Genomic DNA, 27,856 nt, shown 5'->3' on the forward strand with positions numbered 1-27,856 from the left:
TTCTAATTTTTGAACCACAAATCAAACAGCAATATCAATAATGAAAATAATAATGCCAACCAAGTTTATCCCATGAGTTGTGGAAGGCCTGGGGCAGGGTGCTGGAGGATGTATTGTAGGACATCCGTCTATTTGTCCCTGTTTTGATGAGTGATTAAGGAAACAATAACTGGAACTGCAGATAGGATGACAGGCTGTGACTTTCCCACTGCTTCCTTTGGAACTGGTTGACAGCAGGAAAAGACTGGGATATTGGTTATGTGGGGGGATTTATGCCTTGTTGAGCTGAGAACTGGGAAAGTTTGGGAAAGCTTTGCTTTAAAGTTGACTGGTTCTCAGTGTAAGCCTGCATTCATAATTTTCTAAACTTAGGAGATGGCTCAGAATCAATATAAAAATCACTTTCTTGATGTCTGTCAAGGTCAAACCAAAAGTCTTGAGTAAGCATACTCATGCAAAGTCCAAAGTTCAGGATATTTAAGGCTTGGACTGTACACTTGTTTGGCCTTGACCCTTTCAGTGAAGCCTTTCAGCATTCTCACAATATGAGTAATGATAGTGATCTCTGAAAGATAAGACTAGCTAATAACACTAAAACTGTTAATATTTAATGAGTCATGGTGAAATGGATATGCAGAAATTTTCTTTTATTATTCTTGTCAGTGGAGCTTAATAATGGGAAGCAGGATTCCCAGTTCTGACTTGTGGCAGTTTGTCCATAAATGTTCTGTGTCCATTAAGTCCTCTGCCTTTATCTCAGCTGGTCCATTTGTAGTATGTCCCAAAGTATCTTTCATAGCTCTCTTGCTTCTGAAGGTTAATAAAATCCACAAAGTTTTAAGCAAAAATTTTGTAACTTTGTGTAGTTATGAAAGTTCCAAATCTAATTTTCCTTTTTTTTTTTTTTTTTTGTGGAGAAATTGCGTTCGGAAGTAGTGCTTTAGGGATTTAAATTGTGCTGTTTACTTTCACAGCTACAATGTGCAGTATCTGTGCAGGGAGTGTAAGCTAGAAGCAGCTTGCTGTACATCAGAATATCTGAAGTGTCATGCTAACAATATCGGCAGAATTTAAAATTAAAAATGAGCGGGCTTTGTAGCTACTGTTGTTGCACAGTGTTGTTCCCTCAGTGCTGAGCATTATGTAATTGATCTGGCCATGGTTTTCCTCACTGGTCTCATCCATGCCTGGCAGAAAACCCAGTAATCTGTAAATCGTGTGGGGAAAGGAGCAGGTTAGAGACTGTCCCTTGTCATTTGATATTTGAGTGCCCCTGCATGTGCCATATATTAGTTTTATTTTCTACCGTGACGCCTAGCTATGAGGAAAGAACTCTCCAGAGCATCTTAAAAGACATCTTCTATTAAAGAGGGAAAGAGTTAAGCAAAATGCAGACAGTAGATCTCACAGCTGGAGGTAAAAACAATATACATGGATGTCTCTCATGCTTTAATTGGAAGAGAAGTGTAAGAGTGTGGGGCCTAGTTTCCCTTGTAAGAGTGTTTTGTAGAAGAGTGGTTGTGAAGGCTGAATGGGGAAAGAGTAGATGGAAAGTGTAAAACTCTGTCAGAGCTATGAAAAATATTTGGCATGTGCCTGGAGAAACAATTGACTGTAATGCTTAAATTTTGTGTAGAATTCCCTAAAGGTCATAATTTTCCCTGTGAGGAAACAGAAGTTGATATTGAACAAGGTCAGACAGCCCATTGTGGTGCTGAAGGTGTGTGTGAGGGCCTCCTGTGCAAGATTAAATTTGAGTAAAATAAGCAGGTCAGGCAATGGACATGGCACCAAATTAGGCTCACTGCAGAAAGTGATCTGGCATGAGCTTAAATGCTGTCTTCCTGGTGCTGGGTGAAAAGGGCCCAGTTTAGGAGAGCTTTTCCAATCCTGTCTCCATGGAACAAATTCCCCCTGAGAAAAGGAATTCTGGAGAAAAGAAAAAGCTGAAAGCTTAACCAAAAACTTAAGTGTAAATTCAGAAATGTGTTGTTGGCTAAAGAGTGCAGAAAGTCTCACACTCTGGAGCGTCTCAGGACTGGCTCCATGTAAATGCATCCTCACATGAATTTTACTGAAGTAAAGAGGTTTTAGAAGTTTGGTTTTGTTTGGTTTATTTGGGCCCATGTCCAGACCAGCTTGGCCTATATTTTGGCCTAATGAGTAGGTGTCTGAGATGCCACCAAGTGTATTGCTTGTTCTGCAAGAAGCACATAGGGATTGATGAGTGTTTCTGTTGTGCTCTTTGCCTGGACCTGTCCAGGAGCTCAAGCAAAGCATGTGAAAGGGGCTGCCCAACTGGATTTTTGTTAGAAGAACTGACTGTGCTTTTTATAGGAGCTGAGGATGACAATTACTTGAATTCATATTCAGAGTCTACAGTTTGATAGTGATGTTTTGTTTTGGCTAAATTGCCCTATGCTTTCAATTAGATCCTTAACCTTTCCCTTTTAGGAAAAAAAACCCAAAACAACGAACAAAATCAGACCACATTAGCTGTTTGATACTGCTTTTGCAAGTTGTCTGTGGTGTTCCAGCTCCAGAAATAACCTTGTTTAAATGTCAGACAAATCCATTCTTACATTCAAACACAGAGAGGTTGTAATTAAGCTTTGTGTACTGTTACCTGACAAGAGATGCATTTTAAGTGTGAACCACACACATCATTATTAGTGCAGTTGGCCGGTTGCCCATCAAAGCACTGATTATTTTCTACAACAGCTACTCGAGTTCCTCTGCTTTCAGTTTCCTGTTATCTCACATGGACATCAACAGTCCCTTTGCCAAATTTCTTAGTAAAGTCATCGCCCTTCAGACTCACAGGAAGAGGATTTATCAGCACTACAGCAGTTAATTGCTTTAGGTAGCGTATACCGCTGTCCTTTGAACGGTGTGGTGCAGGAAGGTCACACACTCTGTCAAAGTGAACCAGTTTGAAAGAGGTTCTGTCTTGGTGCAGAAGTTAAGGCAGTTAGTAACAGATTGAGAATCTTGGATCTGCTTATCAAAATGTCCCAAAACTGTGCTACTGAGGTATTTTGAGAAATGCTACACTTCTAAAAAGTTGCATTTTCTGTTCATTGTTTCTATGCTTTGCTTAGCTTGGCCTTTTTGGGTGCAGTTACTCATTGAGTGTTAGTGCTTAGTTAGCTGCTTGAACACACAATTCCTGAGTGAATTTGTCCTTTGTATCTCATTCTCTTTCATGTATGTTTCCCAGAGGAGCCCCTTCAGCTGGATCTGTTGCAGGAGTAATTATTTCATCAGGATTTAATGTATATCTTGATTGCACTTTGAAGACATTCTCTTGAGGAGTTTTTATAATTTCAACAAGGGATCATAGCATGTAAACAAGAAAATAAACATTATCTTTCATATTAATCAACAAGATGATTAAATAATAAGCAGGATTGTTAATTGGTACTTGGAGATAGATGCTAATGACTGTCTTGAGTTCCACAATGACAGTACCAACAGGTAGAGACTCTTTTCTGCACAGTAAAGCTGCATATGATTTAGGAGGCATTACAGTTTTAATGTGCAGCTGCAACCACAGTGAAGTTGTACAACTGTGTTCCCAGTGTCCTATTTCAGTGTATGTTTTCATACTGAATGAAGTATTAGTAAGGGGGTTTGAGATTTAGGCAGTTAAACCCATTCTCATTGCCACCAAACCCTTGAGGTTCTGTATAACCCCATGCTTGTGGTATTTTGCTTCGCTGTGGGGTGCAATTCCTGCTGGTTTCAGGATGCAGTAGGAGTCAAAAGCTGCTTCTTTCCTCAGAGGCAAAAGTCCAACTTGTTCCTCAAAGGACAGTGGCTTTGGGCTCCCTCTGAGTTTGGAACTAGAGCCTCATTTTTTTATCACACGCATCTTTGTCTTTTTCTAAATAGTGTAGTGTTTATAGAGGGAGAAGGAAGCGTGTAGGGGGTCTGCATCTCTAGAAGCTGAAGTAAAAAGGTTCAGGAGTTTAACACACAGGTTTTGGAATATAGAGAAAAGGACTGGGAGTTTTGGAGTGATGAGAGTCCTGCTGTTGTACTAACTAGCTGTCCAATTTTGACTCAAGTGTCCAGTTTTGACAATCAGACACAGCCAGTGCTTTTTACTGTTGCTCATTTGAAGCCAATAGTGCAGCTGGAAGAAACTGTGCAGCCCTTCTGCTCTTGGTGTTAATTTTTATTCCTAACCTGCAATAAATACAAGCAAAGGAACAGTTTCCCTCTCTGATCAGCTTACTAAGCCCGAGGCTGCCTGCCAATGATGACAAGATCCGTAGCAAGGTTGGGGTTCTAGATTTACCCTTAATTCGTTCTGACAGCAAAACACTGCCTTGGTTCCTCCATAGTCTGTTGCTTATAAAACTTCACAGATGCTAGTGCCAGTTTGATCTCACTGAAAAGTACTTGGGGATGTTGGGCTGAAAGACATGATGAAAGTATAAAGTAGTCATTGTATAAAGATACTAATTTGTATGAAGTGACAAGCCCTTATATTACAAGCATGGACCAGAAGAGTGGTGTGTCCCCAAAAGACCTGCTGGCATCAGTAGTGTCGTCTGGGCAAGTCCCCAGGTGCTGGCAGTGGGACACCTTGTGCTTTTGCTGCCCTAACAGGCATTCAAAGCAATGCAAAAAGGTACCAATTTGGATGCTTTTATGATACTTATCTGTGGATGGACTGTCTACTGAGAGTCTCGGGGTCAGCTCATACGTGTCTTTTTCAAGTGTTAAAGCTCTTGTTGACTTTGAGAGAACTGAGATTTCACCCTCATTGCCATGCCCAGTTGCCCAGCATGTGCTTGCTAGCATACATATTTTGTTCTGCTTAAAATAATCACTCTGCAGGGTGAATTTTATTTTCCCACGTGGGTTTTGATGTAGGGAAGAGTTTCTGTTTTGGTTTCTTGCTATATTGTTTGGTGCTGCTGATGGGGAATAGCAGAAAAAACAGATTATGTTGCTATTTTTATTCACAAGGAAGAATATTACAATTTTAATTGTATGTTCTAATTTTTCCTCCTTCATCTTTTATGTTTTGAAATTCTACATTTAAAAAACAGGATCATTATCATTCAGCACATTAAAGCGTGTCTTTTAAATAGCTTTCCATTTTTATGTGAAAGAAAGGAATTGGGGAGGAAAAACCAATCTGTCTTGAAGGAAAGTTTCTGTTATCTAAGGATTTTCTGTGCAGCCAACAGGAGAGGATCTTGAGCTCAGCTGACTTGGAGTGCAATCCTCTGCCTTGAGTAACTTGTAGAGTACAAAGAACCACTTTCATAATGTTATCACCAGCAAAGTCCATCTGGTTCTGCCAGTGACAAGGGGATTATTTCTGCTTTTTATTACGTCAGTGAGATGTTAGTTTTTTAGGATTCAGATGTCAGGCTGTTGGGGGAAAGAAGGGCAAGTTAGATTATAATTGAAATTCTGTTGGTGAAGAAATAAACTGAATATTTTGCCAGTAATTTTTCTACCCATATTTCTTTTATTAGTGTCCTGGTGGCTTGTCCTTATGAAATCAGATTAGAATGCAATGACCTGATTTGTTAGCCAGACAATGAGCATCTGTTTGTCTGGTTCCGATTCCTGTTAACACCTAAGTAACATTGTCCTTTCTTGCTATTACTTTTATACAGAGCAGCACAGAAGCTTAACCTGTCTTCGAAGAGAAAGAAATACCATCCACCCCTGCCACACACACATGACTTCTCTATTTATGCTACTAACTTTAGTGGCATCCTGCAGCTCTGTCCTCCCCCAGCACCACCATGCCTTCTGAGAGCTGTGTCCAAAATCAAGGACAACCCTGGCATTGGAAAGGTAACTGTGGATTTCAATATTTTAAAATATTTTTCTTGACAAATTTTAACTGGGATGGAAGCTTGTGGCCTGGAACAGAGCTGGATAGACTCAAGAAAAGGGTCTTGGGATAGAGAGAGAGCCACATTCATTTGAATGTGCCTGAGTGCTGTTGCCTCCTGCTGACTTTGCAATGAGTAAGAGACAAAATTTCCTTTGACATCCAAATGCACTGGTCCAAACCCAATGCCCATACAGGCTTCAGCTGTGGAAGAAGCAGTGTCTGTGCTGCTGGCAGGACTCAGGCATTGGTGCTGTCTCTCTGCTGAGGTTAAGAAGATATGCTGAGGAGGCTTTGTTTCCATCTGCTTCACATGTCATTGTAAGGGTATGGAAATGGAGTAGCAGTCTTGCCAACTTAGAAAATGCAGCACCTTTGAAATTGAAGAATTCATGCAAAGTTTATCTAAAATTAATTAAAATACAACCCAATTACTTAGAGCTTTATTCATATTTATAACAGTTTAATCAACCACACAACAGAGTCTGAATACTTATTTATATAGCCTACAAGAGATTAGTGTTTGAAGATAGAATTGAAGTATGTAATGTGCACAGGAGAGCTAAAATATGCACCTAGAGTAACTATACAAATCAGCATTAACATAAAGAGTTTGTCAGCCTAAATACCTGGAGCTGACACTTGCTCACTGAGAATACTCCGTATTTCCTAACTGGGTTTGTGCTTAATGGAAAATAAAAGAGTAATTTGGGCTATTTTAAGCAGGTGGAAAGTCACAGAGGAAAATGGATTGGTTTTTTTTCTCCTGCTTTTCCACTGTCTTAAAAAAGAGGATGTAATGATGGAATACAGTAAACCTGGCATAGTAATTTAGACATTCCCAGGTGGAAGAGGTTTTGCTAAGGAATGTCCTTTCTATGTGTGAGTTTAAACAAAACCCATTTGTTGTGCCTGGTTTTTTTTCTGTGAGACTTAGTGCTTGGCCATGGCACCAGGAATAACAGGGAGCATGGTATTTCTGAGACACTTGCCTTAGAAAGATCTTTAGAGTATGATTGTATATCCTTGTGCCTACAGCTCAATAAAACTGGCTGTGCACTTGTGTGCCTGCAGCTGTGTGTAGCCAAGAGACTTCAGCCTTTTTCCTGTGCTTTGAGGGTGGCTGGAGGAACTTCCCAGCATGACTTGTACCTTATGGCAAGCACTGTTTTATCTGGTGTCTTCAAACAGATTAACAAAGTCTGTGATCAAGTGCATGATTCCAGAGGACAGGAGGTAATATGCCTTGGGTCATGAGCTCTACCTACTGTTCTTATTAGTGAGTAGAGTGGGGAACTTTGCAAGGAAAAGCTTCACAAGAATTCCAAGGATATGGCAGGACCCTGATCAGCTCAGCTGCGGGAGCTCTTCCTCCAGCACAGGATGGCTGTCTGTTGACCCTCAAAATGTCTGTTATTTTGCTCTCAGCTGAAACATTAAAAGCATAGAATCACAGAATATCCCGAGCTGGAAGGAACCTACAAGGATCACAGTGTATTGAAGATTCTGTTTGTGTGATTCTTGGAGATGGTCCTCTGCAGGGCCAGGAGATGGACTCAGTTCCAACTCAGCATGTTCTGTGAATCTGTGAGGGTTCCAGCTGTGTCCTTCTCACCAAATACTTTTTGACCACAATTTGGAAGAATCCTATGCTTTGCTGGAGAAGATAACAGCTCTCTGCTAATTGAATCAGCCCTTTAGTTCTTGAGTTAAGATTCAGAGCATCCAGATGATGATGGGGTAGGCTAGTTACCAGTTTTAATGCTCCTCAAAATCCAAAGTAGTCATTTCTGGAACACAGTGTAAGATATGCAGTACCTACTAAATGTGTCTAAACCCATTCCACTTTTGCAACTTTATGAATATCAGGGTTTGCCTTAAAAAAACACCTCCAAGAATACAGCTTTTTAAAAAAATTATGAGTCAGCACAAATGAAATTTCATGTCTGAATTCTTAGAACTTGTGATCCAAGGAGAAGTGTCACTCCTCACTACCTCTGTACTCCTCTGTAGGTGTTCTTTAATACTAAAAAGTCATAGTTTCACCTTTTCTGATCAATGCCAAACAGCCTTTGGTAGTGTTTAGCTCACTATGCATTAGCATTCTCCATTATTTCCTACTCATCAGCTTCTGCTGATCAAGATTTACTCAGCTGGTGTCTCATGATGAGGGTGACAGGAATAAAATAATTACATTTCTTCCTCACTGCTTTAAGTATCACAGCAATGGAGAGAGCAGTCAGTAAACACTGACAGTTGTGCTGTGGTCCTCTGTTAACGTCAGTCTCTCTTCTAACAGCTTTTACTTTACACTCCTCCTGGTTATCATTTCCCTCAGCTTTTTCTTGCAGCCTGTCCAATAATGACTATGAGATAGACATATGGAACAGAATCACTGATGAATTCTGGAGTCACTTTTTCCTACCACAGCATCTGTGGCTATGATTGGTACTCTATGTGGTTTGGGTGATCATTCCCATGTCAGCAGTGTCCCTCACTATTACTGTGTGGTTACAGTGGGTTAAGCAGCTGGTGAGGCAGCCTTTTCCTCCCTCTCCTCTGAGAAGTTGTGTGAGAATGAAAAATAGAAGTAACAAACTGGAAACCCATGCAGTGTCCAGGATGCTTCAATGAGAGGAATGTGCCTCCCATTATGAAAAAATGAAGAGATGAATGATAGGCTAACTATGCCAAAATACTATTTATTCTCCGTGAGTAGTGCCTGAATACTACAGTGACTAATTATTGTTTGTACTGATACAATCTGTGCAGTCCCATTTCTCTTGTAAATCCACTGGAAGCTTAGAGTAAAGTACATGTTGAAGCATTTACAATGGCAAACATGACTGGCTTTCTTTATTGTCTCTGCAGTGGTAATTCTTGACATTTATTCCATCCACTGATACTCAAGGTTGGCTCGATATGTTGTAAGAGACACAGAAACAATTTGGAAAATGTGATATAACCTTTGGGGCCAACAGGGAAACTAGAGTTATTCTGAACTGGGTGATGGGCCAGTTGAATCTAAGGAACTGATTGAAAGTAGCATCTGGACTATCTTGTGTTCCTCTATGGTGTCAAGAACTGAACAGGTCCTGCCACTGGTTGTGGGACCTTGTCTTGAACATCTGAGCACAGCAGACATTTGGGGAATGGAAGAGGCTTGAGTTCCTGCTTTTCATAAGCTGCATGGCTGCAGCAAATGCAGTGAGTGTGCATTGTGAGCACTGCTGGGCGAGGCAAGAATGTGGAGAGATCATGATGGCCAGTTCTTGCACTTGCACTCAGTTATTGATTATTTGAGTCCAAGATTTAAATTTATTCTTAATTTCACATCATCATCTCCATGCATATCATCCATTTCTTCTGTGGTGAAATTGCTATACAGCTTTTATGGTTGAATACATTTGTTATTAAAGACTTGCTGCAGCAGAGAGCCCTTACATATCTTCTGCAATTTGTATTTATAATTTCTGACTGTTTCAAGTATTCTTCTGGAAGGTGGAAAATAAATGTCTTATTAATTTCTTTACATTTCAGAAATACCAATTTTTTCTGCTTCTAATAATTTCAGCAGCAGTGTGTGGACTTGTCCTGTGATACAAATCTTTAATTAAGCCTTTTGCTTAATTTTCTTTAGTAAGACTGCAAAATGTTACACACTCTCACAGGTGCTTGCTGGCGTTGTCAACACGCAGGAATACCAAGCAGGGAGAAGTTGAAAAAAAGCACAATTTAGAACAGTAGGTCTGCCTGGGACCTGTGTTTCATATAATCAACAGTAATAAAACTCATGCACAAAGGAAGATCCCACTATGAATTCAAACTGGATACTGAAAGGAATTTTGCACACTACTGATAAATGTTACGTTGCAAAATTCATAGCTTTCTCTTGAATGTGCCAAAAGCATCAGAGTCCAAACCATTTAGTTGAATCCTACTTAAAAGGCAATGATCCAGTGCACTATGATTCTTGTAACTGAATCATTTTTGTGGTCTCTCTGGGTGTTATTAAATTTAATGTCAGAATAGTAGGAAAGACGTCTGAAAGCCATTTAATATTGTCACTGGAAAGAAGTTAGATTATGCTCAATTTCTGACATTAATGTGCTACTTAAGATAATTTATCATATTGTGGTATTAAGAAAGACATCCTTTTTACAGTGGTTACTATATAGCATTCTAATGTGCTATTTTTCTTTAGCATAGTGGAAAGCTTTTTTCATGCAAAATGTTATTTTCTGGGGTGCTATTCAGCTCATTCTTTATAATACTGCATCACTTACAACAGCAACTTTAAGTGCTTGTCTCTTCCAAGGATTCTGTCAATTTCTTTAATGTTAGAATGACAGAATGCTCCTATGTGAGACAATTGAAGTGGAGCATTTAAAGAGAACCTGAATTGTCAGACATGTTTCTTGGACAGGTATATGCATGCTGCTCTCCATTTATGAGTTTAAGACATTTACTTCCATTTATGCTTTACTAAGCCATAGCTATGGTACTGATAACATGATTTACTGATCATGCAGGGTTGTCTTAAGTGTGTTGTGTCCCCCATTCACTGGTTCTTATGATGCTTTGATGATGGATAACAAATAGGTACTTAATTTTGTCATCTTTACTGCTCCTCGTTCCCTAATGACTGAAGCGTTATTTTTGATATAAGTCATGTATCACAGGAGGTTCTCGCCTATCGATGTAGGTACCACTGTATCATCCAATGTACTTGCATCCCTGCCAAAACACCTTGAACTGCTTAAACAAAAATGTGGAAAAGTGAGATAAAAATACAAAAATAAATTTTTGCTATTGCAACATTTTTTCATCTTAAAAAAATGAAGTATTTTTCCTTCATGTTTTCTGGGAGTACAGAATCAATTCTTTTTTAGCAGAGTACAATATAGAAGTGATTTTTTTTTTTTTTTTTCTGGTTTTAGGTTCTCCCACGGGAGCTAGATGGTCTATGCTAGCGTGGTGATTTTGCATATAAATTTGCCATCCATTGGTAGTGGCAGTATATGAAAGGCTTGTAAGAACCACCCACAGTAAACCAATTTAGCAAGGGTTATATATCTGTCAGTTACAATTAAATCCATGAAAAATATTGGCTCTGAACTAGGACTTTTGTAATTTGATTTACACTGTAGTTGAAAAATAAGTGATTTTATTGGAAAATGGTCTTTATTCAACGGAATGTGAATTCTTTGTAATTTCTTGGTGAGAAATCTTAATTCAGAATGGTGGGTGTCTAAACATAGTTATTTAATTAACCTGCTGTTATACACCATTTTGTGAACATTGGACAAAATTAACTTCCTGGCTGCACGATGCCTGTCAAGGATGCGTGTTTCTAGGGAATATTTAGTGTCCATTCAAATTTGTTATAATGACGTTTATTGCTGAAGACCAAATTGCTTGTTCATTTAGGGATTATGATACTGCTGTAATGCAGAATATGACCAGCATTTTTAGAATGGATTCCAGTACAGTGCCAGCACCTTCCCAAAATATGGACAGACAAAGTCAGAGTTTATTTTAGTAAGAAAGGCTTGAGCACATGTATTTTAAATTTTTAAATGCTTTTTGATCCATTACTTTTATCTTTTTCCTTCTCATTATGTCTAGTATGAAACTTGACAACTATATAAGCATCAGATGCTAACAAAGAGTCACTACAAAAACATAAACACTCCACATCCATTGGTTTCCAAGGAGGTACCTTATGTTACAGTTATGCCTGTGCTAACATACTTGGCTGGGTCAGGATCCTAATTTCCTCAACATTCAAAGTGCAATGGAGTCTAGTCATTACCTAATGAATTAGTGGAGTCTTCACTGTCTACATATCTGTCCCTAATTAAACTGTCTTGAGTGTTTGGCACCCTCCACTGAAAGATGAATGACCAATTTTCTAATAAATACATATATATATATATATATATATATATATATACATAATATTTTTTGTATTTGTTGTCTAAAACATTCAGTAGAGGTCCATAATAGTCTTAGGAACAGAATTTAAATCATCTGGTTCTTTAAGTGTGAGATGGTCCTTCCCCTTTCTTTGGTCTCAGAGTTTAAAGCCTTTCCATCTCTCTTGCTTGTGGGGTAATGTATGAGAACCTGATTGTCAATCAGGCTGTTTCTGTCTAGAGTTATGTAGGATTGTATTGTTCTCTCTTTTGACCAGTGGCTCTTTTCTCTGCAAATTCAGGCATGGACAGGATTTCTTCTGGGACAACACATGCCTCACTGGTTGTGGAGTTTTGTATTTGATTGTGGTTTTGTGATAGCTCCATTCAGTTCAGGTCCAAAATATATGGGCCTTACTAGAAAAAATTTATAGCTGGTCTTTGACCATCAGTCTCACCTTCAGTTGTCAGTTGCTTCAAATTTTGGGTTTCACAGGTTTTTGGTCTGCCTCTTTATTTTTCCAGACCTACTTTCTGGCACTGACATACACTTGATGCTCTGCACTGTCTTGATGAGCCCTGAAGCCAGCCAATTATTGTGGTCAGTGTGACTCCTCTGTCCTGTTCTCCTCAAGTCCAGCTGGTTCAGTTCAGAGGCAGAGGGCCTCTCCTTGTGACCCTTTGGTGTGAAATGGGGTAGCCAGTATCAGAGGAGGAACACTGCAAGGAGAGGAAGGGCTGGTGCCATTTAGGATGTACATCCCTCAGTTTCTGAGATATGTTGGTGTTTAGGTGAAAACTGTTAAATATCCATCTAGCTTTGACTTTCAAAACTCAAGGTCTAGAGTTTTGCCTCAGGACTCCAACAGGTTGCTGATATTTGAGTGCATCTGTAATTCTGTAGTGATCTCATCAGATGTTTCTAAACCTTTATGGGGTTTGGCCCCAGAGTCCTCCACTTGTCTTCCATGCAGAGGCCTTCTCTTTTTTCCTCTTTATTTATTTATTTATTTATTTATTTATTTTTAAGAAGTCCACCCTTTTGCAGGTTTGTCTCCTTTAAATCCCATATGTTTGTATAAAACTGGTGTGATTTTTGTTTTTATGCTTCAGATTCCATCCCTTAGGTTTGCCCTTGCATATCTGGAGCAAATGAATTCTAGTGGCTGTTTTGTTTTGTTGCCTTTCTTTGTCCTGACTTCCATTGTAGGCTGACAATTTTTTTTTAAGAAAAAAATAAAAAAATTCTTTGATTACTCAGAAACTCTCAACCTTGCCCAGTGAAGGTTAAATTTACACCCATTGTTGTGCTGGGTGAGGGACCTCTGACCTTAGGCCACCCATTTCTAGAGCTTTTCCAAATTAGGTTCTTTTTTATTTATTTTTGAATTCTTTATCTTGTAATGACATATTCAAGATATATTTACCATCTTCTTTTTCCAAGCACTTCTGATTTTAATAGGATTTCCTTCAACAATTCTGCTGACCTCCTGATTCCTGCACCTACATGAGTTTGGAAAAGTTGAGTAATGGAGGGTGAACCCCAGTGTACAAACCCTACCAGATTAGTCAGTTAATTAATGAGATACTTCATTTGTTTCAGTGATTTAGACTGTCTTCAGGCAATGAGAAAAATGATAATAATGTGCAAATATTGTGATATTTATGTTTTTTTTATTTTTATTTGCAGAAATTGAACTCAAATACAAACCTAGCTGGTTTTTCTATCAACATCCTCATTAAAATATAGTTTCTATCCAGTATTCAATGTCTGCATGAATGTCTATGTACAAAGTCTTCTATCCTTCATAATTACAAACTTCCACTTGTAATTATTTTTTTACCTTGTGTCGTTCGCTGCATTGAAGAAGAAAAACAAAAGGGGGGAAAAAAGTAATAATACCCACTTTTAGCAAAAAGGGTAATTCTGATCACAGAATGGATCTCTGTGTTAGCTGTCCTTAAGGAATATAAGAGTTGTGAGGTGCCCTGAGCCTGAGATGACTTTTTGAAATCACCAAATTTGTATTGTTTCCTTTTCTTTGTTGTCTCTCTGTCCCCTCACCCCCAGTCCTTTTAGCTCTCTTCTGTTCCCACCCCCCTGACCTGTCTTACTCTTTCATTTCTTTATTCATTCTCCTCTAAATTCCTTTTCTTATTGTTTCCTTGCTTTGTACAAATGTTAGCAGCAGCTGGTACCACTGCAGTTGGAGTCCCAGAAACCTGGACATACTGTCAAATAATTGCCCACAAAAGGTGTGATTTTAAATGGGCCTGGAACTAATTGCACTTAATTCTAATAACTCATTTTCATAAAGAAATAAAAGTATTGGGGTGCAGACACTGCTGATTCGTTCCCTAGTTATGGGCCAAAGTTACTTTCAAATTTACAGGCCCAGTTTTATCCTGAATCCTCCCTTCCCTGCAAGCCCTTGTTTCTAGATGATTTCCTGCAACTCATATTGTCTCTACAGGTGAGCATGCCTTTTGTATGAGAACTAGACAAAGAGACCCAGGAGAAGCTGCAGTTAAATTGATCCTTAAGGCAAGAGCCATGCTGGCTCTATAGTACTCACACTGCACTGTTTTCCTGCAGTATTAACTCCAGAAGAATACTGGGATGAACTTCGGAGCTGAGAATAGAAACCTGTCACTTAAGATTGGTCCTCAGCCACAGACATGCAGGAAGTGTGAGAAGAATAAACAGTATTACATCAAACCTTTCCTTTTTACACACAGAAGCATGTGCATGCACCCGGGATCTGCCTGCTCTTAGTTTCTGCTCTTGTGAAGGGATGTGTTTGAGTAATCTTTGTGCTTGATGGTACTTCCATGAGCATTCCTGCTTTTTCCCGGAGTGAAATCAGTCCGGCTCAGCATCATGAATGAGTGTGGCACATTATAACTCTACAATTACTGTTAGATATCACTTGCAGATTTATTTAGTGGGCAGGGAAACTAAATGTGGAATCAGTGTTTTTTTACTCTGCAAATCAGCATTTTTACACAAAACACTAAAAGAGGAAATCCCTCAAGCTGCTTTTCTCTCCCCTCTCACATTTGTCTTGAAAGCTCACTTCCATTGTGAAAATGAGGATGACCCTTGAGACCTGTTAAATTTGGGATCTGATCCATTATGGGAAGCTATTTTAGTATCTTTCTGATTCAGAGAGGTGGTCTTAAAAAGCTAATTTGTCACACAAGGATTTTCTGTGGGTGAAGCCATCATTATGTTTAGGGGGAGCAATACTCTGATGGAGGTAACTTGCTGTTTAGGTCAGGAGCAAACCAATTTTCCTCTTATCCAAGCTCTGGCTCCTATAATCTAATAATAGATGGAAGAGAGAACAGAAAGGACTGTTTAGATAAGTGCTTTGAAAACAGCATATATTTTAAAATTCATTTTAATCAAGTGACCCTGAAGTGGGCATTTATACTTACATATATTTATATATTTAGGTGGCTTTTTTTTTTTGTTGGGTTTTTTTTGTTGGGTATTTTTTTGTTTATTTGTTTTTGTTTGGGTTTTTTTGCGATTTGTTTGTTTTGTTTTGCCCTGAGGGAGGTTATTTTTTATGAGCACCTTGGTAGCATGTCAAGGTTGAGCTAGCAGGCTAATACACAAAGCTGCTTCATGCAGCTTTTATGGGGAAACAGCCTTGAGTGTGTCACCTCTGATGCACTTTGCTTTTGAGGCAGCTGTTTCATTTATTTTAAGGTTTGCTTGTTTTCTGGGACTGTATTTTCATATTTATGTTACAGTGAAAGGTGAAAGAAAATAAAGTTGGATCGGGGACAGCTTGAGTCAAGAGGTGGAAGAATTTGCTGTTATGTTTGGTGGAGCCTCCTGCAGTGTTTGTGGGAAGGATTGGTTGTTTCTTAACCTCTTTGTTTGGAAGAAATGTTAGGAGAAAGCTTTTTAGAGCGGCTTTGTGGAAAATATTTCCTCTGAGAGTGCTTGAGGAATTGTATAAGGATGCCCATGTACAGCTTAGCCCCCATAGAGAGAAGGAGATGGAAGAATGGGACAGTTGAGAACTTAAATGTTCGAATTATCTGCCCTCCCCAGCTGGTAGAGGCAGGGACAGTTCAGCATGGTGCTTCCTGCTGCTCCCACATCTGCTGTGGATCATCCTGGCTTGGTCACTGCATTTCACTGCACACCCTGGGTACAGATGTGTCTGCTGTCACGTTTTCATCTTGTTTGGTATGAGGGCCAGTCCCTGAGGGTGGCTCAGCCTGCTCTGGTCTCTGCTTGTTGCCTGCATTTCACATGCTGTGCTTTGCTGAAGTAGGTTTTCAGCTTTGGTTCTTCCTTTGCCAGTGTCTCTATGGAAGTGACGGGGAAGTGCTGACTGCAAAGTCCAGTTTTTTGGTAAAGACACAAAGAATGTGTTCATGGAATAAGTGCACACCATTTTAATGACATAATGTTCTTGAAACGAAGTAGCAGTCAAATTGTCCTGACACATTTTAGCAAAGAGTTTACTGAAACAGAGTATCATTCTTTATCAGAGACAAGTGCTTTCGAACCCAGCTTCTACATGCAATATCCAGCTCGGGGCTAAAAGTGAGACTGACTCATAGAGCCATAGAATTGTCTAGGTTGGAAAGGATCTTCAAGATCAAGTCTAGCTGTTAAATCAGCACTGCCAAGCCCACCACTAAACCATGTGCTTTAACAGGAGTGGGTGTTTCGTGGCTCAGTAGCTGTGTTGCAGAAGATGAAGGTGCTGATGGGTGCATATGGAAATTGTTCCAGCTGTACACTGTGGTATATCACTGTGGTATATCACAACCACTGAGGCTCTTCAACCACCTGCTTAACTCTGGTGCTGTGAGAGTTGTCTGGTAGTTGAAAAAGGACATTATACTGTTGTTCAGCTTGTTACTGAAACATTTCATACACTGTGGAAAAAGTAATTCTCACTGAACATTGCTTTTCTCTGAAGTCTGATCTGCAGTGCAGTTCAGAGTTGAAGTTGCACCTGTAATAGTAATTTACTTCAGTGCAAGGTGTATAAAACATGCTGGTTCTGACATGGGAGCATTTCATAAGGATAAATGGTTGTAAGTGGGTGTGAGGCAGTATTTCACAGGTTTTTAAAGTAAGAGTATGATTTCCAGGAAGCTTAAAAGAAGCAGGTGTGCAGCTGTTGCTGAATTTTCCTGAGACCCAGTCACTTGGCTCCCATAAAGTGCTTTGGAAATCACAGCTAGCATGTCGGAGCTTTCTAAAGATACTGTCTTAAAAACCTGTGTGTAGGATACCATAATTTGTAGTGCTGCAATAGAAACAGAACCTTGTGAGAGATTTCTTTTCAAGCTTTTTGACCTTTTATTGGCTTGTGGTTTGGGGTTTTTTCCCTTCTTTTTTTTCCCCCCATTAAATCTGCAACTAACTGCTGAAGAGCTTAGCAATGACAACATAAAGGCAGCTGCCTGGGACAGTTGTAAGAGAAACACCTTTTTATTAGAATAATATGAATGAGAAATTGAAAGTTTCTAGACTTATTTCAAATGCAGTAGCTGTCTGAGCCCAGTGTTATTGACTGGTTTTCAGTGTCCTTTCAGTCACATTGGGTACTTGAAACTAAGGAGACTAGAATTTTCTTTTCTTTGGCATCGTATTACACCTACAGTGGATCATACTTGCAGATCAGACATTTATAAATTGAATTGGTAAAACTGGAACAGTGTCAACTAAAGAGAAAAAGTGCACCTTTGAAACCTAATTAGTTGATTGAAGACCCCAGGCTGGAAAATCTGGCTCTGTTTTTGTCCCACGGTTGTTCTGACACACCTAAACATTACAAACAAACACATCATGGGAAGGGGAGTGGGTTGGGAGGAATGTTTTGCATGTGTTTATCTGTAGCTGAGAACTCAAGCTGTTGCTTTCTTCTGAATCCTTGCAGGTGAAAGTGATGGTAAGGATTTGCTCCTCTCAAGGAGCACATGAAACATCTGAATCCATGTCCTTCCTAAAGGTAGACCCACGAAAAAAGCAAATCACGTTTTATGATCCAGCAGCGACGGGGCCTTCCAATGCAGGTCACAGAAGAGGTGTTGTTGCTGTCCCAAAGATGTTTGCCTTTGATGCAGTTTTCCCCCAGGATGCTTCACAGGTACTGGAGTCACTCACATAAACATCTTGAGTCTTCTCTTGGCCACTGCATTTGATTGCCTGAAGAGTTCCTTCTGTTTCTGGGGAATTTTATTTGAATGACTTGCCTTAATGCCTGGAAAAAAAAACATGGTAATTAATAGACAAGTTGGTAAATTCTTGCATCTTCTGTTTAGTTAAGATGTAAAATTAAAGAATAATAGCTGGGGAGATAGATTTGCTGACTAAATTACCTTCTCATGCATTCCCTTGTTAGAGAAAGGCACACCACCAGCTTGAAATCTGGTTTTCCATCCAGCTAAGTTTTAACCCATTTGATGGGACTGAAATAAAGTCCTTCCCCACAGCTTTCAATGGGAAATAAACATACGCTTAATGTTAAACTAGGAGGCAAGATAAAGCTAATCCCTTGGGATTGTTAAACTGGAACAGGATGCTTTTATATTATCTGCACCTTTTCCAGTTTGTTTATACTGTGGTTTTGTCTGATTATTTTATGTTGATGGTTGTGCTGATGGTGGTGCATGTCTTTCTTTTGGCCTACAAAAGGGAGCATTTATTCAGTAGTAGCCAAAGACCTGAAATCTGCTACAGACAGGATGGCTGGTCTTTGAGAGGATTGGGGTCTGCAGTATATCCATTGAGGTTGCACTCATGGGCATCTGATAATTCCTTCTGTGAAAAATCTTTGCTTCAGAAAATAAAACCCTAGAACAGCTTTAAAAAGAACTAATTCAACAGCATTTGAAGAACTACACCAAGTCTGAATTGCTGAAAAAAATTAAGGTGAAAAATTCAGTGCAAAGAGTCCAAGGTGAAAATAGTCTCTTAATGTTGGTAAAATATGACAGTGTCTAGTTCATAATCCCCTCCTCAGATCTTCTCCTAGGGTTTTGTTTAATTTTTTGGGTCCCAGACTGTAGATAGGAAAGTATTTATTGAGTCTAAGTTCTAGACAAGCACTAAGGATGGAGAATAACTTCCCACACACCTCAGTTCCCAAAGCACAGATAATCCTCTCCGAAAGCTGTTTTTAGATCCTTCATAAGTTCAAGTAGGGTCTTTGTGCAGAAGTATGCAACAGCAATCTCAGCATTAGTCCAGAACTGGCAGTGAGGTTTTCTTACATGTGCTGCCAGCCCTGCTGCAAGGCTGTGTGTCTGCTGGTTTTGGCACCAGTCCTTCAGGCTGTTGACCCCAGCTTTGGGATGGCTTTTCAGTTCCTTGTAGCAGGCCTGTTGTGATGTGTTTGGGTGATATTGGCCACTGCAGCCCCTTCTTTGGAGGCGTTACAGCTGGAGGGAAGCTCGCTGCCATGCAGATGCAAACAGAGCTTTATCATTTAACTCTAGTTACATATTTACAGCAGCCCCCTCCCCTGTTCCCAGTTGCTGTACTTAATAGATCATCTTATTATGTATTTGAAACCTTCTCTGACATGGATAAACTGGTTTTAGCACAATCAAGTATTTTAGCAAGTTCTCTTTATTGATGATGATGTTTCCGCTGAAAGAGGAAAATGTGATACTATGAAATCTCATTCATGGATCTTAATGCATTTTCTCCAGTATGGATGTCTTTTTAATTCCTGTGAGCACTCCTGAGGAGCTTAATTTCAGTGGAGTTGCTACTATTACTGAATAGCCTTGGCTAAGCTATTATACCAGCAGGAAGCCTGGTTGGATAGCATTCAGTTTGCTACATTAGTCATAGAATCAATATTCCAAGAGAATAAGTTTAATAGAATTGAAAACTATTTTAGGCTGTAGTAGCATATTTTATTTTTTTTTAAGATAACATAGTTACTAAAAGAATAGGACTGATGCCATAAAAATGGGGAGAATATTGCGCCTCAAAAATATTGAGTCATTCATTTCATTACAGAAGAGTAGTAAAAACCACAGCAGTATATGCTCTTTCACTTATTTGTCTCCAATTTTTCTTCCAGGCTGAGGTATGCTCTGGAACAGTAGCAGAAGTAATCCAGTCTGTTGTGAATGGTGCAGATGGTTGCATATTTTGCTTTGGTCACGTCAAGCTTGGTGAGCTCCCAAATTCGTTACAGTTAATTACTATGTCAGTCTGGTAATTACATGCTGTCAGCTCCTGGAACAATAAACCTGGAGTATATGAATAGATTAGAATTTCTTTTTAATTAGCTTTGCAAACTTATCACGGTTTATTTCTACACTGCGATTGTAAGTTTTAATTTGAAAAGGTAAAATGTAGCATCAGATTAGCTTATTCAAGAACAAGTTTATGTAGGTGAATTTTGATGAAAATCAAAAGATCAGAAATGTTTTTAACATTAATTTGCTGTGGGTCCAGCTTACAAAGCTTGCAAACCTAACTGAATAAATAATAATGGATTATTAATTACATACTTTGAATTTTTTCATCTCTTCTTTCCCTTATCTGTGCAGCACATGGCATTACATGTAATGTACCGTGGTGATATCAGGTGGCAATATGAAGACACTGCCTTGTACAAGAAAGGTTAATTGTGTTTATGTTTGTCTTTTCATTCTAGGAAAATCTTTTACCATGATTGGGAAAGATAACTCCACACAAAGCCTTGGTATCATCCCCTGTGCAATTTCTTGGCTGTTCAAATTGATCAATGAACGTAAAGAAAAAACTGGAACTCGTTTCTCTATTAGAGTATCTGCTGTAGAGATCAGTGGCAAAGATGAAAACCTAAAGGATTTGTTAGCTGAAGTAGCCACTGGCAGCCTTCAGGATGGCCAGTCTCCTGGGGTTTATCTGAGAGAAGATCCAATATGTGGAACCCAGGTATAATGAATATCACAACAGATTTTTCTGAGCCTGACTTTCTTCTGCTTTTTATTTCCTTTTATCTGACAACAAATATGACAACTTTTAAGCCAGTAAAAAAAATGTATTACTTTTAATTTATAAGCCCTTCTCCCGTGGTGTACATATTTGTTTTTCTTAGTGCCCTGGAGATTTAGCATGTTCAGCAAAAAATAATAAAAAAAATGCCCCTGTGCTAATTAGTCATTTTCTTGTTTATATTCAAGCTTCAAAACCAAAGTGAGCTAAGGGCCCCAACAGCAGAGAAAGCTGCCTTTTTCCTTGATGCTGCAATTGCTGCCAGAAGCACCAGCAAGCCTGAATGTGAGGAGGAAGATAGGAGGAATTCACACATGCTCTTTACTCTTCACATATACCAGTATCGCATGGAGAAGAGTGGCAAAGGAGGAAGTATGAATGAACTTACCATATTGTTCATTTTTTAATGATGTGGTTGGTGTTGCATTAGTTTTACTAATAATTTACGATTAACTTAAAAAGGAAAAAAAACTCTCAAGCCAGTTGAGTCACCTTTAACTTTTGTAGCTGTGACTAATATCTGGTTTCCTTACAATTAAATATTAATTTGGTCATTATCCCATGCTGTATTCATTATTCTTTTCATTTGAATGCCTTTTGAATACCAGGTTTGGCTTGAGTCCATGCAAGAACGTGATGTACAACTGTTTTACCCCTTTTTGTTTTAGTGTCTGGAGGACGCAGTCGTTTGCATCTCATTGATCTAGGGAGCTGTGAAAAAGTGCTGAGCAAGAGCCGAGATGGAGGAGGCTCTCTGTGTCTGTCTCTCTCTGCCCTGGGCAACGTGATTTTGGCCTTAATTAATGGTGCTAAGCATGTGCCATATAAGTAAGTGAAGTCTAGTCTGCATTATCTTAAATTTGTGGCTGGTGTTACCTGAGAAATGGATTGTATCAACAATTTACTGTTTACCTAATATGAAGTTAAAGGAAATTCTGTCAGAGAGGGGGGTCTGTCTTGTTTTAAGGTCACTCCTACAGATACACATATCTGTTCATCTACTTGTCCATATTAACATAAACACAGGCTTTTAAATGTTTGAGTAATGTGGAATTCTTAGATGGCCAAAAATTGTATATTGGTATATACTGAATTTTGGTGAAGTGTTGGGGAGGGTTTGATTGTTGAAAGCAGTGAGGGAAAAATGTCTAACATGTTTTCTTTCCTTTGCTCTCCTCTTTGTTTCCTGGATTTGGAATTTTTGGCTAATCTCAGCCAAAGTGAATAATTGAACCCAAATTTCATACAATTTTCTCTTCTTTTTGCAAATGTAAAAATTGTACTGAAAATTTGGAAAATAATTGAGTATTGATCAAGCATGGTCATCAAAGGTTGTTATTTCTGTGTCTTTTTGGATAGTACATATTTTCAATTAAAAAAAACCCAAAAGACCACCTTGTTGCACATTAGTTTTAGCAGAAGTGAATGTTTAGGTGTGTTCATTTGTGGAGTGTCTGTGACAATTTTGTGTCAAAGACACCTGTGGGGAGCCAGGCTTAAAGACAACAGCCACACTGTAACCACTCTTACCAGAACTTGGCCTTCAGTCCTTAAATTTAATTGCTGCTTGTCTTAACAACAGCACAAAGTTATAATGCATTATCAATTGTGTCATTTCACATATTTATCTAGTGATGAATCTCAAACAGGTGTTTTTTTCTTTCTGTATTAGCCAGAGAGATATTTTCCTCAGGCTACTTGCTAGGTTTGTGCATGGAGTAGAGGATGGATGGATTAAAATAGGGAAGGGCAGATCCTCAACTTGGTCACCTACTGTGGTTTGGTGATCAGGCATGACAGGAGTTCCCTCAGGTTGGAACTGCTTGGGGTGGGGCAGTAGGAAGCAGGGAGCTTCCTATTCCAAGGAACCTTGGGGAAAGATGTCCTGGAGACCAGTGAGTACAAAATGTCATTTGTCTCCTCAGCTTTACTGTCCACAGTGGAGGCTTTGCAAGAAAGCCTCCAGAGATAAGTTCTGCTTCCCTTTTGCTATGGCAGAGCAGACCACAGGTGGCAGAATGGAAAGTAGAGTAGTTGGGGTGACACTTGTATTTCTGGTATCTAACATTGTTATATTTGTTTAGAGACTTCTTGCCATTTCTGTTGACTTCTTGTATTTCTTACTGTTAAACGTGTTTGCATAGAGCTCACAGAGTGTAACTATCCAGGTACTAAGTGTGTTCAGCTAAAAATATAGCACTCATGAGCTCTTTTGGGTAGTATGACCTAAACCTAAGAAAACGAGTTCTCAGTCAACTGGTTTACAATTTGCTGAGCAACAAAATGACTTACCATTCTGTAAATACATAGGCAGATAAATTAAAATGTTGGTACCTTTGTGTGTGTACATTTAGACATATTTTAAGTGTGGTCAATAACAGGAGCATATTTCTTATCTTATGCATGCACAAGAGTGAACGTACAGCTTGTGGTGTAAAATTCTGCAAAAAATTTGGTGGTTTCTTTAAATAATCCTGGTGTTTTCAATTTTTGCACAGGGACAACAAGTTGACAATGTTGTTGAGGGAATCACTTGGGAACATCAACTGCAGGACTACTATGATTGCACACATTTCTGACTCCCCAGCCAATTATGCAGAGACTCTCACCACTGTTCAGCTCGCATCGCGAATCCACCGCATGAGAAAGAAGAAATCCAAGGTTGGTTCACAAACAAGCAGAAATGAATTCATTTGAAAATGAGTTTTCCTAACCTCTCAGTAGGGAAACATGGGATTTCTCGATGTGTGGAAGTAATACAAAATGCATAAAATCTCAGGAGAGGAACTAACAAATGACTTGGCACTGAGCCATCATCCTGCTCCCAAACCTTAATCCTGAAATTCCCTTCTTTTTGTTTCAAACACGTATTCTTTCTTTGCTTACATGTGGAACTATCTCAAAAGCTTCTATCAGTATTAATTAAAAATCTATAAAGGAGGAACAGAAAACTAGTAAGAAGAAAGAAATGCATAATATTTAATAGAAATTATCTGAAAAGGTGTGATCGTTAGATTATTATTAATGCAGTAAAATCCATGTAGCATGTTATTTTAATTTACCTTCCCTTCTATTATTTTCCCACTAGATGTAGTTGTGATAATGTACACAAAGCACAGAGTATATTGCAACCTGACCTTTTAATAATTTACTGTACATGTATATACTTATTTGTCAATTGGTACTAATAACTTCTCTGTTCCTTGTCATTTGCAGTATGCATCCAGCTCATCTGGAGGAGAGAGTTCCTGTGAAGAAGGACATGTCCGGAGACCGCCCCATTTGCGGCCATTCCACCCACGAACTGTTGCCCTTGACCCTGACCTTCCTGTCCTGAATATATCCAGTGATCCTGATTATTCCTCCAGCAGTGAACAGTCTTGTGATACTGTCATCTATGTTGGTCCCAATGGTGCAGCTTTGTCTGACAGGGAATTGACAGATAATGAAGGTCCACCAGAGTTTGTTCCCATTATCCCATCCCTAAATAAGAAGAGAAATAAAGACAATTCTGCAATTGGTAGGAGTTCTGACAAGGACCATTTCAAATGCAACACTTTTGCTGAACTGCAGGAAAGGTTAGAGTGCATTGATGGAAGTGAGGAACCCATAAATTTTGCTTGTGGAGAAACTGGGTCCAATTGCAGTCCTGTTCCTGGAAGTACAGAAAATCCACAGTCTAAGTTGATAAAGGAAAAAGTATCCTCTCCTTCTGGGGGATTTAAGAAACTGATTCCACAAGAAACTGCATCCCCCAAAAAAGGACATAACCTTTCTTTCCAGGCCGTTGCACCAAGGGGTGGCAATGGCAACTGTCAAGAAAATAGCACACCTCACTTGAAAGCAGAGCTTTCCAAGCTGCAGAGCAGAGCTGACAACAAAATAATAGACTCTGTCCTAGAGGGAGAGAGAGAGACAATCAATGATTCCCTGCAGACTTCAAGGTGTAGCCCCTTGAGGAATCCAGAGCAGAGTAAGGCCACAGCTGAATGTGTCACTAAGGAAAAGTCCTTGTATGTGAAGAGACCTTTGCCAAGCCCAGCGCCTCCCCCTCCCCAGCAGAGAGAACACTCCCCAAGCTCCAAAGCTGAGAATTTGGAGCTGGACAATAGCAATGCAATTCGGACTCCTCCTGTGGGAATGAGCAAACAGATGGGAAACAAACCTGAGCAGAATCCTTTAGGAAGCACATTCCTTGTTGGTAGCAACACCCAGAGTCAGTCAGGTGCGATAGAGGTACACAGCTTCAGGTCAGCATTCAGAGGGAAATGTTTTGATCGGGATATACTGACCACCACAGTGACTTTGCAGCAGCCTGTTGAGCTGAATGGAGAGGATGAGCTTGTTTTCACAGTGGTGGAAGAGCTCTCTATTAGTGGAATTATGGATAATGGGAGACCTTCCAGTATCATTAGCTTTAACAGTGACTGCTCCCTTCAGGCCCTTGCATCAGGTTCGAGGCCGGTCAGTATTATCAGCAGCATAAATGATGAGTTTGATGCTTATACCTCACAGGAAGCTTCTACCGGTGTAAATATTGATATTGTTGTGCCCTTTGCTAAGGATCCCTTTACCAGCAGCAGACGTTCCTCCATCAGTTCATGGCTTAGTGAAGTCAGCATTTGTACAATTGAAAGTGATGGAGCCCAGTCTAGTGACAGCTTTGTCCCACAGTTATCTTACAACTGTAATAAGTCCGAGGAACCCTTCAACTTGGACTCATCCCATTTATGTGTCCCCCTGAAAAGTGCTTTGAATGACAGTGGATTTTGCTTCTCTGAGCTAGAGAGTGAGAGCTTGAGTTCCAGCAAGCTTTCCTCAGGCATCAGCAAAAGCCCTCAAACCTCTGAAACTACCAAAGCATCTCAGATAAAAAGTGCTTTTTGTGTCACTGATCAGCCAGTAAAAATTAAATTTAGTAATTCTCGTGATGCTCCTGTGATAGAAACAATACATTCTAGTCTTCCTAGGAAAACAAAAACTACCTCTTCTCCAATCCACAATAATACTGTCCTCAGCTATAAAGAGCTGCAGAATCCACATGGTATGTTTGAAGATCCTTGGCTGTTACGCACCGATTATCACTTGGAAGCAAAACCTGCAGAGTCGCTGCTGTGTCCAAAACCTCACATGTTTGGTACTGAGAAGCAGCCAGAAAAGGCTGCCCAGTGTTTTGGCACAGCATCCAGGCCAACGAAGTCACAGACTATGGTCACCTGTTCACAGAGGGTTGTGGATGGTTGTGAAATGGCCTGTAAATCCTCCAGCGGAGCTGCAAAGAAGTCAGAAGTTGCGATGAAGATGCCACAGCTGAAGAGAGGAGCCACCACACTGGGAGTGATGCCAGTGTCACATGCTAACAGTACTTTGCCAGAGTCTGGGACCCGAGGGAATTCGGATGCTTCCTTGGCCACCGGCAGCTTGAAATCATCCCTGGGAAAGAAGAATGCACCACAGAAATCAACCATGTTGCCCAGACCAGGTGGACCAACACCTCCAACACCTCCTGTACGTAAATCGAGCCTGGAGCAGAAACCTGTTGGTCTGGGTAACGGTGGGGGGAAAGCCTGTGGCCTGGACTTTGCCAGAGCTGCCACGCCAAAGGCTGAAGATGAGGCAGATTTACGGTTGAAAGCTGGCTCTTACTTTAGTGAAAGTGCCAGCTGCAAAATGAACTTGAAGGGTGACCACTCTTTGCCCAAGATGACATCGAGCTTAAAGGTGAAGGCATCGAAGAGTGAAACTGTGCACCGATATGGGAGCCACATGTCTCTGGAGAGGTGTGACAGCCTGACATCTGTTGGATCCAAAGCAAGCATGGTGAGGGACAGCGGGAGCACTGGTAACAGCCGGGCAGGGCGCTCTGTCCCCAGGCTGGGGGTCCCTCCTGTTTCTTCCAGTATGGGTTTACCACTGCCCTTCACCGCCCCTGCACCTGGTAAAAACAGCCAGGCAAAACCCACAGCTAACCAGAAGGTGCAAGCCAACGGGAATAAAAACCGGGGTCTCTCTGCCAGTGGGTCAAAGTCTCTCAGCTCCTCTGTGAAGTCCCTGGCACAGCCTGCAGGGAAGGGCTCTGGCATGGCCCCTGGTGGGAAGGCAGCTCCCCGTTCTGTGCAGCCTGTCAGCAGCAAACCCGGCCGTGGGACCATCATGGGCACCAAGCAGGCCATGAGGGCAGCCAACAGCCGTGTGAACGAGCTGGTGTCGGGCGGCTCTGCCAAGGCAGGACACTTCCGAGGCTCCACCGACTCTGACAGCGGCAATGACAGTGGCATCAACCTCAGCGACGAGAAGTTACAGATGCCGGTGCTGCCGTCTCCCTACAGCAAGATAACGGCGCCGCGGCGGCCGCAGCGCTACAGCAGCGGGCACGGCAGTGACAACAGCAGCGTCCTCAGCGGGGAGCTGCCACCAGCCATGGGGAGGACGGCTCTGTTCTACCACAGTGGCGGCAGCAGCGGCTATGAGAGCATGATTCGGGACAGCGAGGCCACCGGCAGCGCCTCCTCGGCACACGACTCCATGAGCGAGAGCGGGATGTCATCGCCGGGTCGGATGAGGAGCCTTAAATCCCCCAAGAAACGATCAACAGGTAAGACATGATGGGGCAGGAGGCCAGGTGTTCACTGGTGCTCCACTGCATCCTGAGGATGGAGGTGTTTTGTGGCATCTCTGACAGAGAGGAGGCTTGGAAGGAACTCACAGCAGGGAGGTGGACTGACTGCATGTGCCTGTGTGTGCATGTGCATTGCTGTGACAACAGCTACTTGTCATTTATTTTACTTCAAAGCTGCAGGTGTGACACAGGTGCTGCGGTGGAGAGGGCAGGAGAGGTGAGAGTGCCCCGGGGTGCCGGCAGCCTCTCTGCGAGGGAGGAGGCAGCAGGTGGCTGCTAGCAGATGGGGGATGACATTCCTTCCTCCCTCAGCAGGACCCAGGACCAGGGTGGCCCGAGTAGGAGGGTGTTATGGGTGGGTTGGGAAGAACGAGGTGCTGATGAGTTTTTGTGAGGATTGAATGAGTGACCTGGAGGACTGGTGAGAGAAGGGCAGTGAGGAGAGGAGGAGCTCTGCTGCTAGGTGTCTGTGA

At 40.7% G+C, this 27,856-nt stretch overlaps 1 protein-coding gene across 1 annotated transcript in view; it reads left to right on the forward strand.

The window, feature by feature from the left end:
• KIF26A (kinesin family member 26A) overlaps positions 1-27,856 on the forward strand; it is a 93,489-nt gene that overhangs the window by 59,642 nt on the left and 5,991 nt on the right. The window contains exons 4-11 of the mRNA XM_014250039.2: positions 5,643-5,826; positions 17,703-17,912; positions 19,860-19,953; positions 20,442-20,704; positions 20,953-21,136; positions 21,433-21,592; positions 23,263-23,425; positions 23,981-27,359. Of these exons, the coding sequence (XP_014105514.2) occupies positions 5,643-5,826; positions 17,703-17,912; positions 19,860-19,953; positions 20,442-20,704; positions 20,953-21,136; positions 21,433-21,592; positions 23,263-23,425; positions 23,981-27,359 (4,637 nt within the window). The remainder of the gene's footprint in view (positions 1-5,642; positions 5,827-17,702; positions 17,913-19,859; positions 19,954-20,441; positions 20,705-20,952; positions 21,137-21,432; positions 21,593-23,262; positions 23,426-23,980; positions 27,360-27,856) is intronic.

This window comes from Pseudopodoces humilis, chromosome 7 (assembly GCF_049639895.1).
Source record: "Pseudopodoces humilis isolate 2021_Gansu_Grassland_sample_001 chromosome 7, ASM4963989v1, whole genome shotgun sequence".
Lineage (NCBI taxonomy): Eukaryota > Metazoa > Chordata > Aves > Passeriformes > Paridae > Pseudopodoces > Pseudopodoces humilis.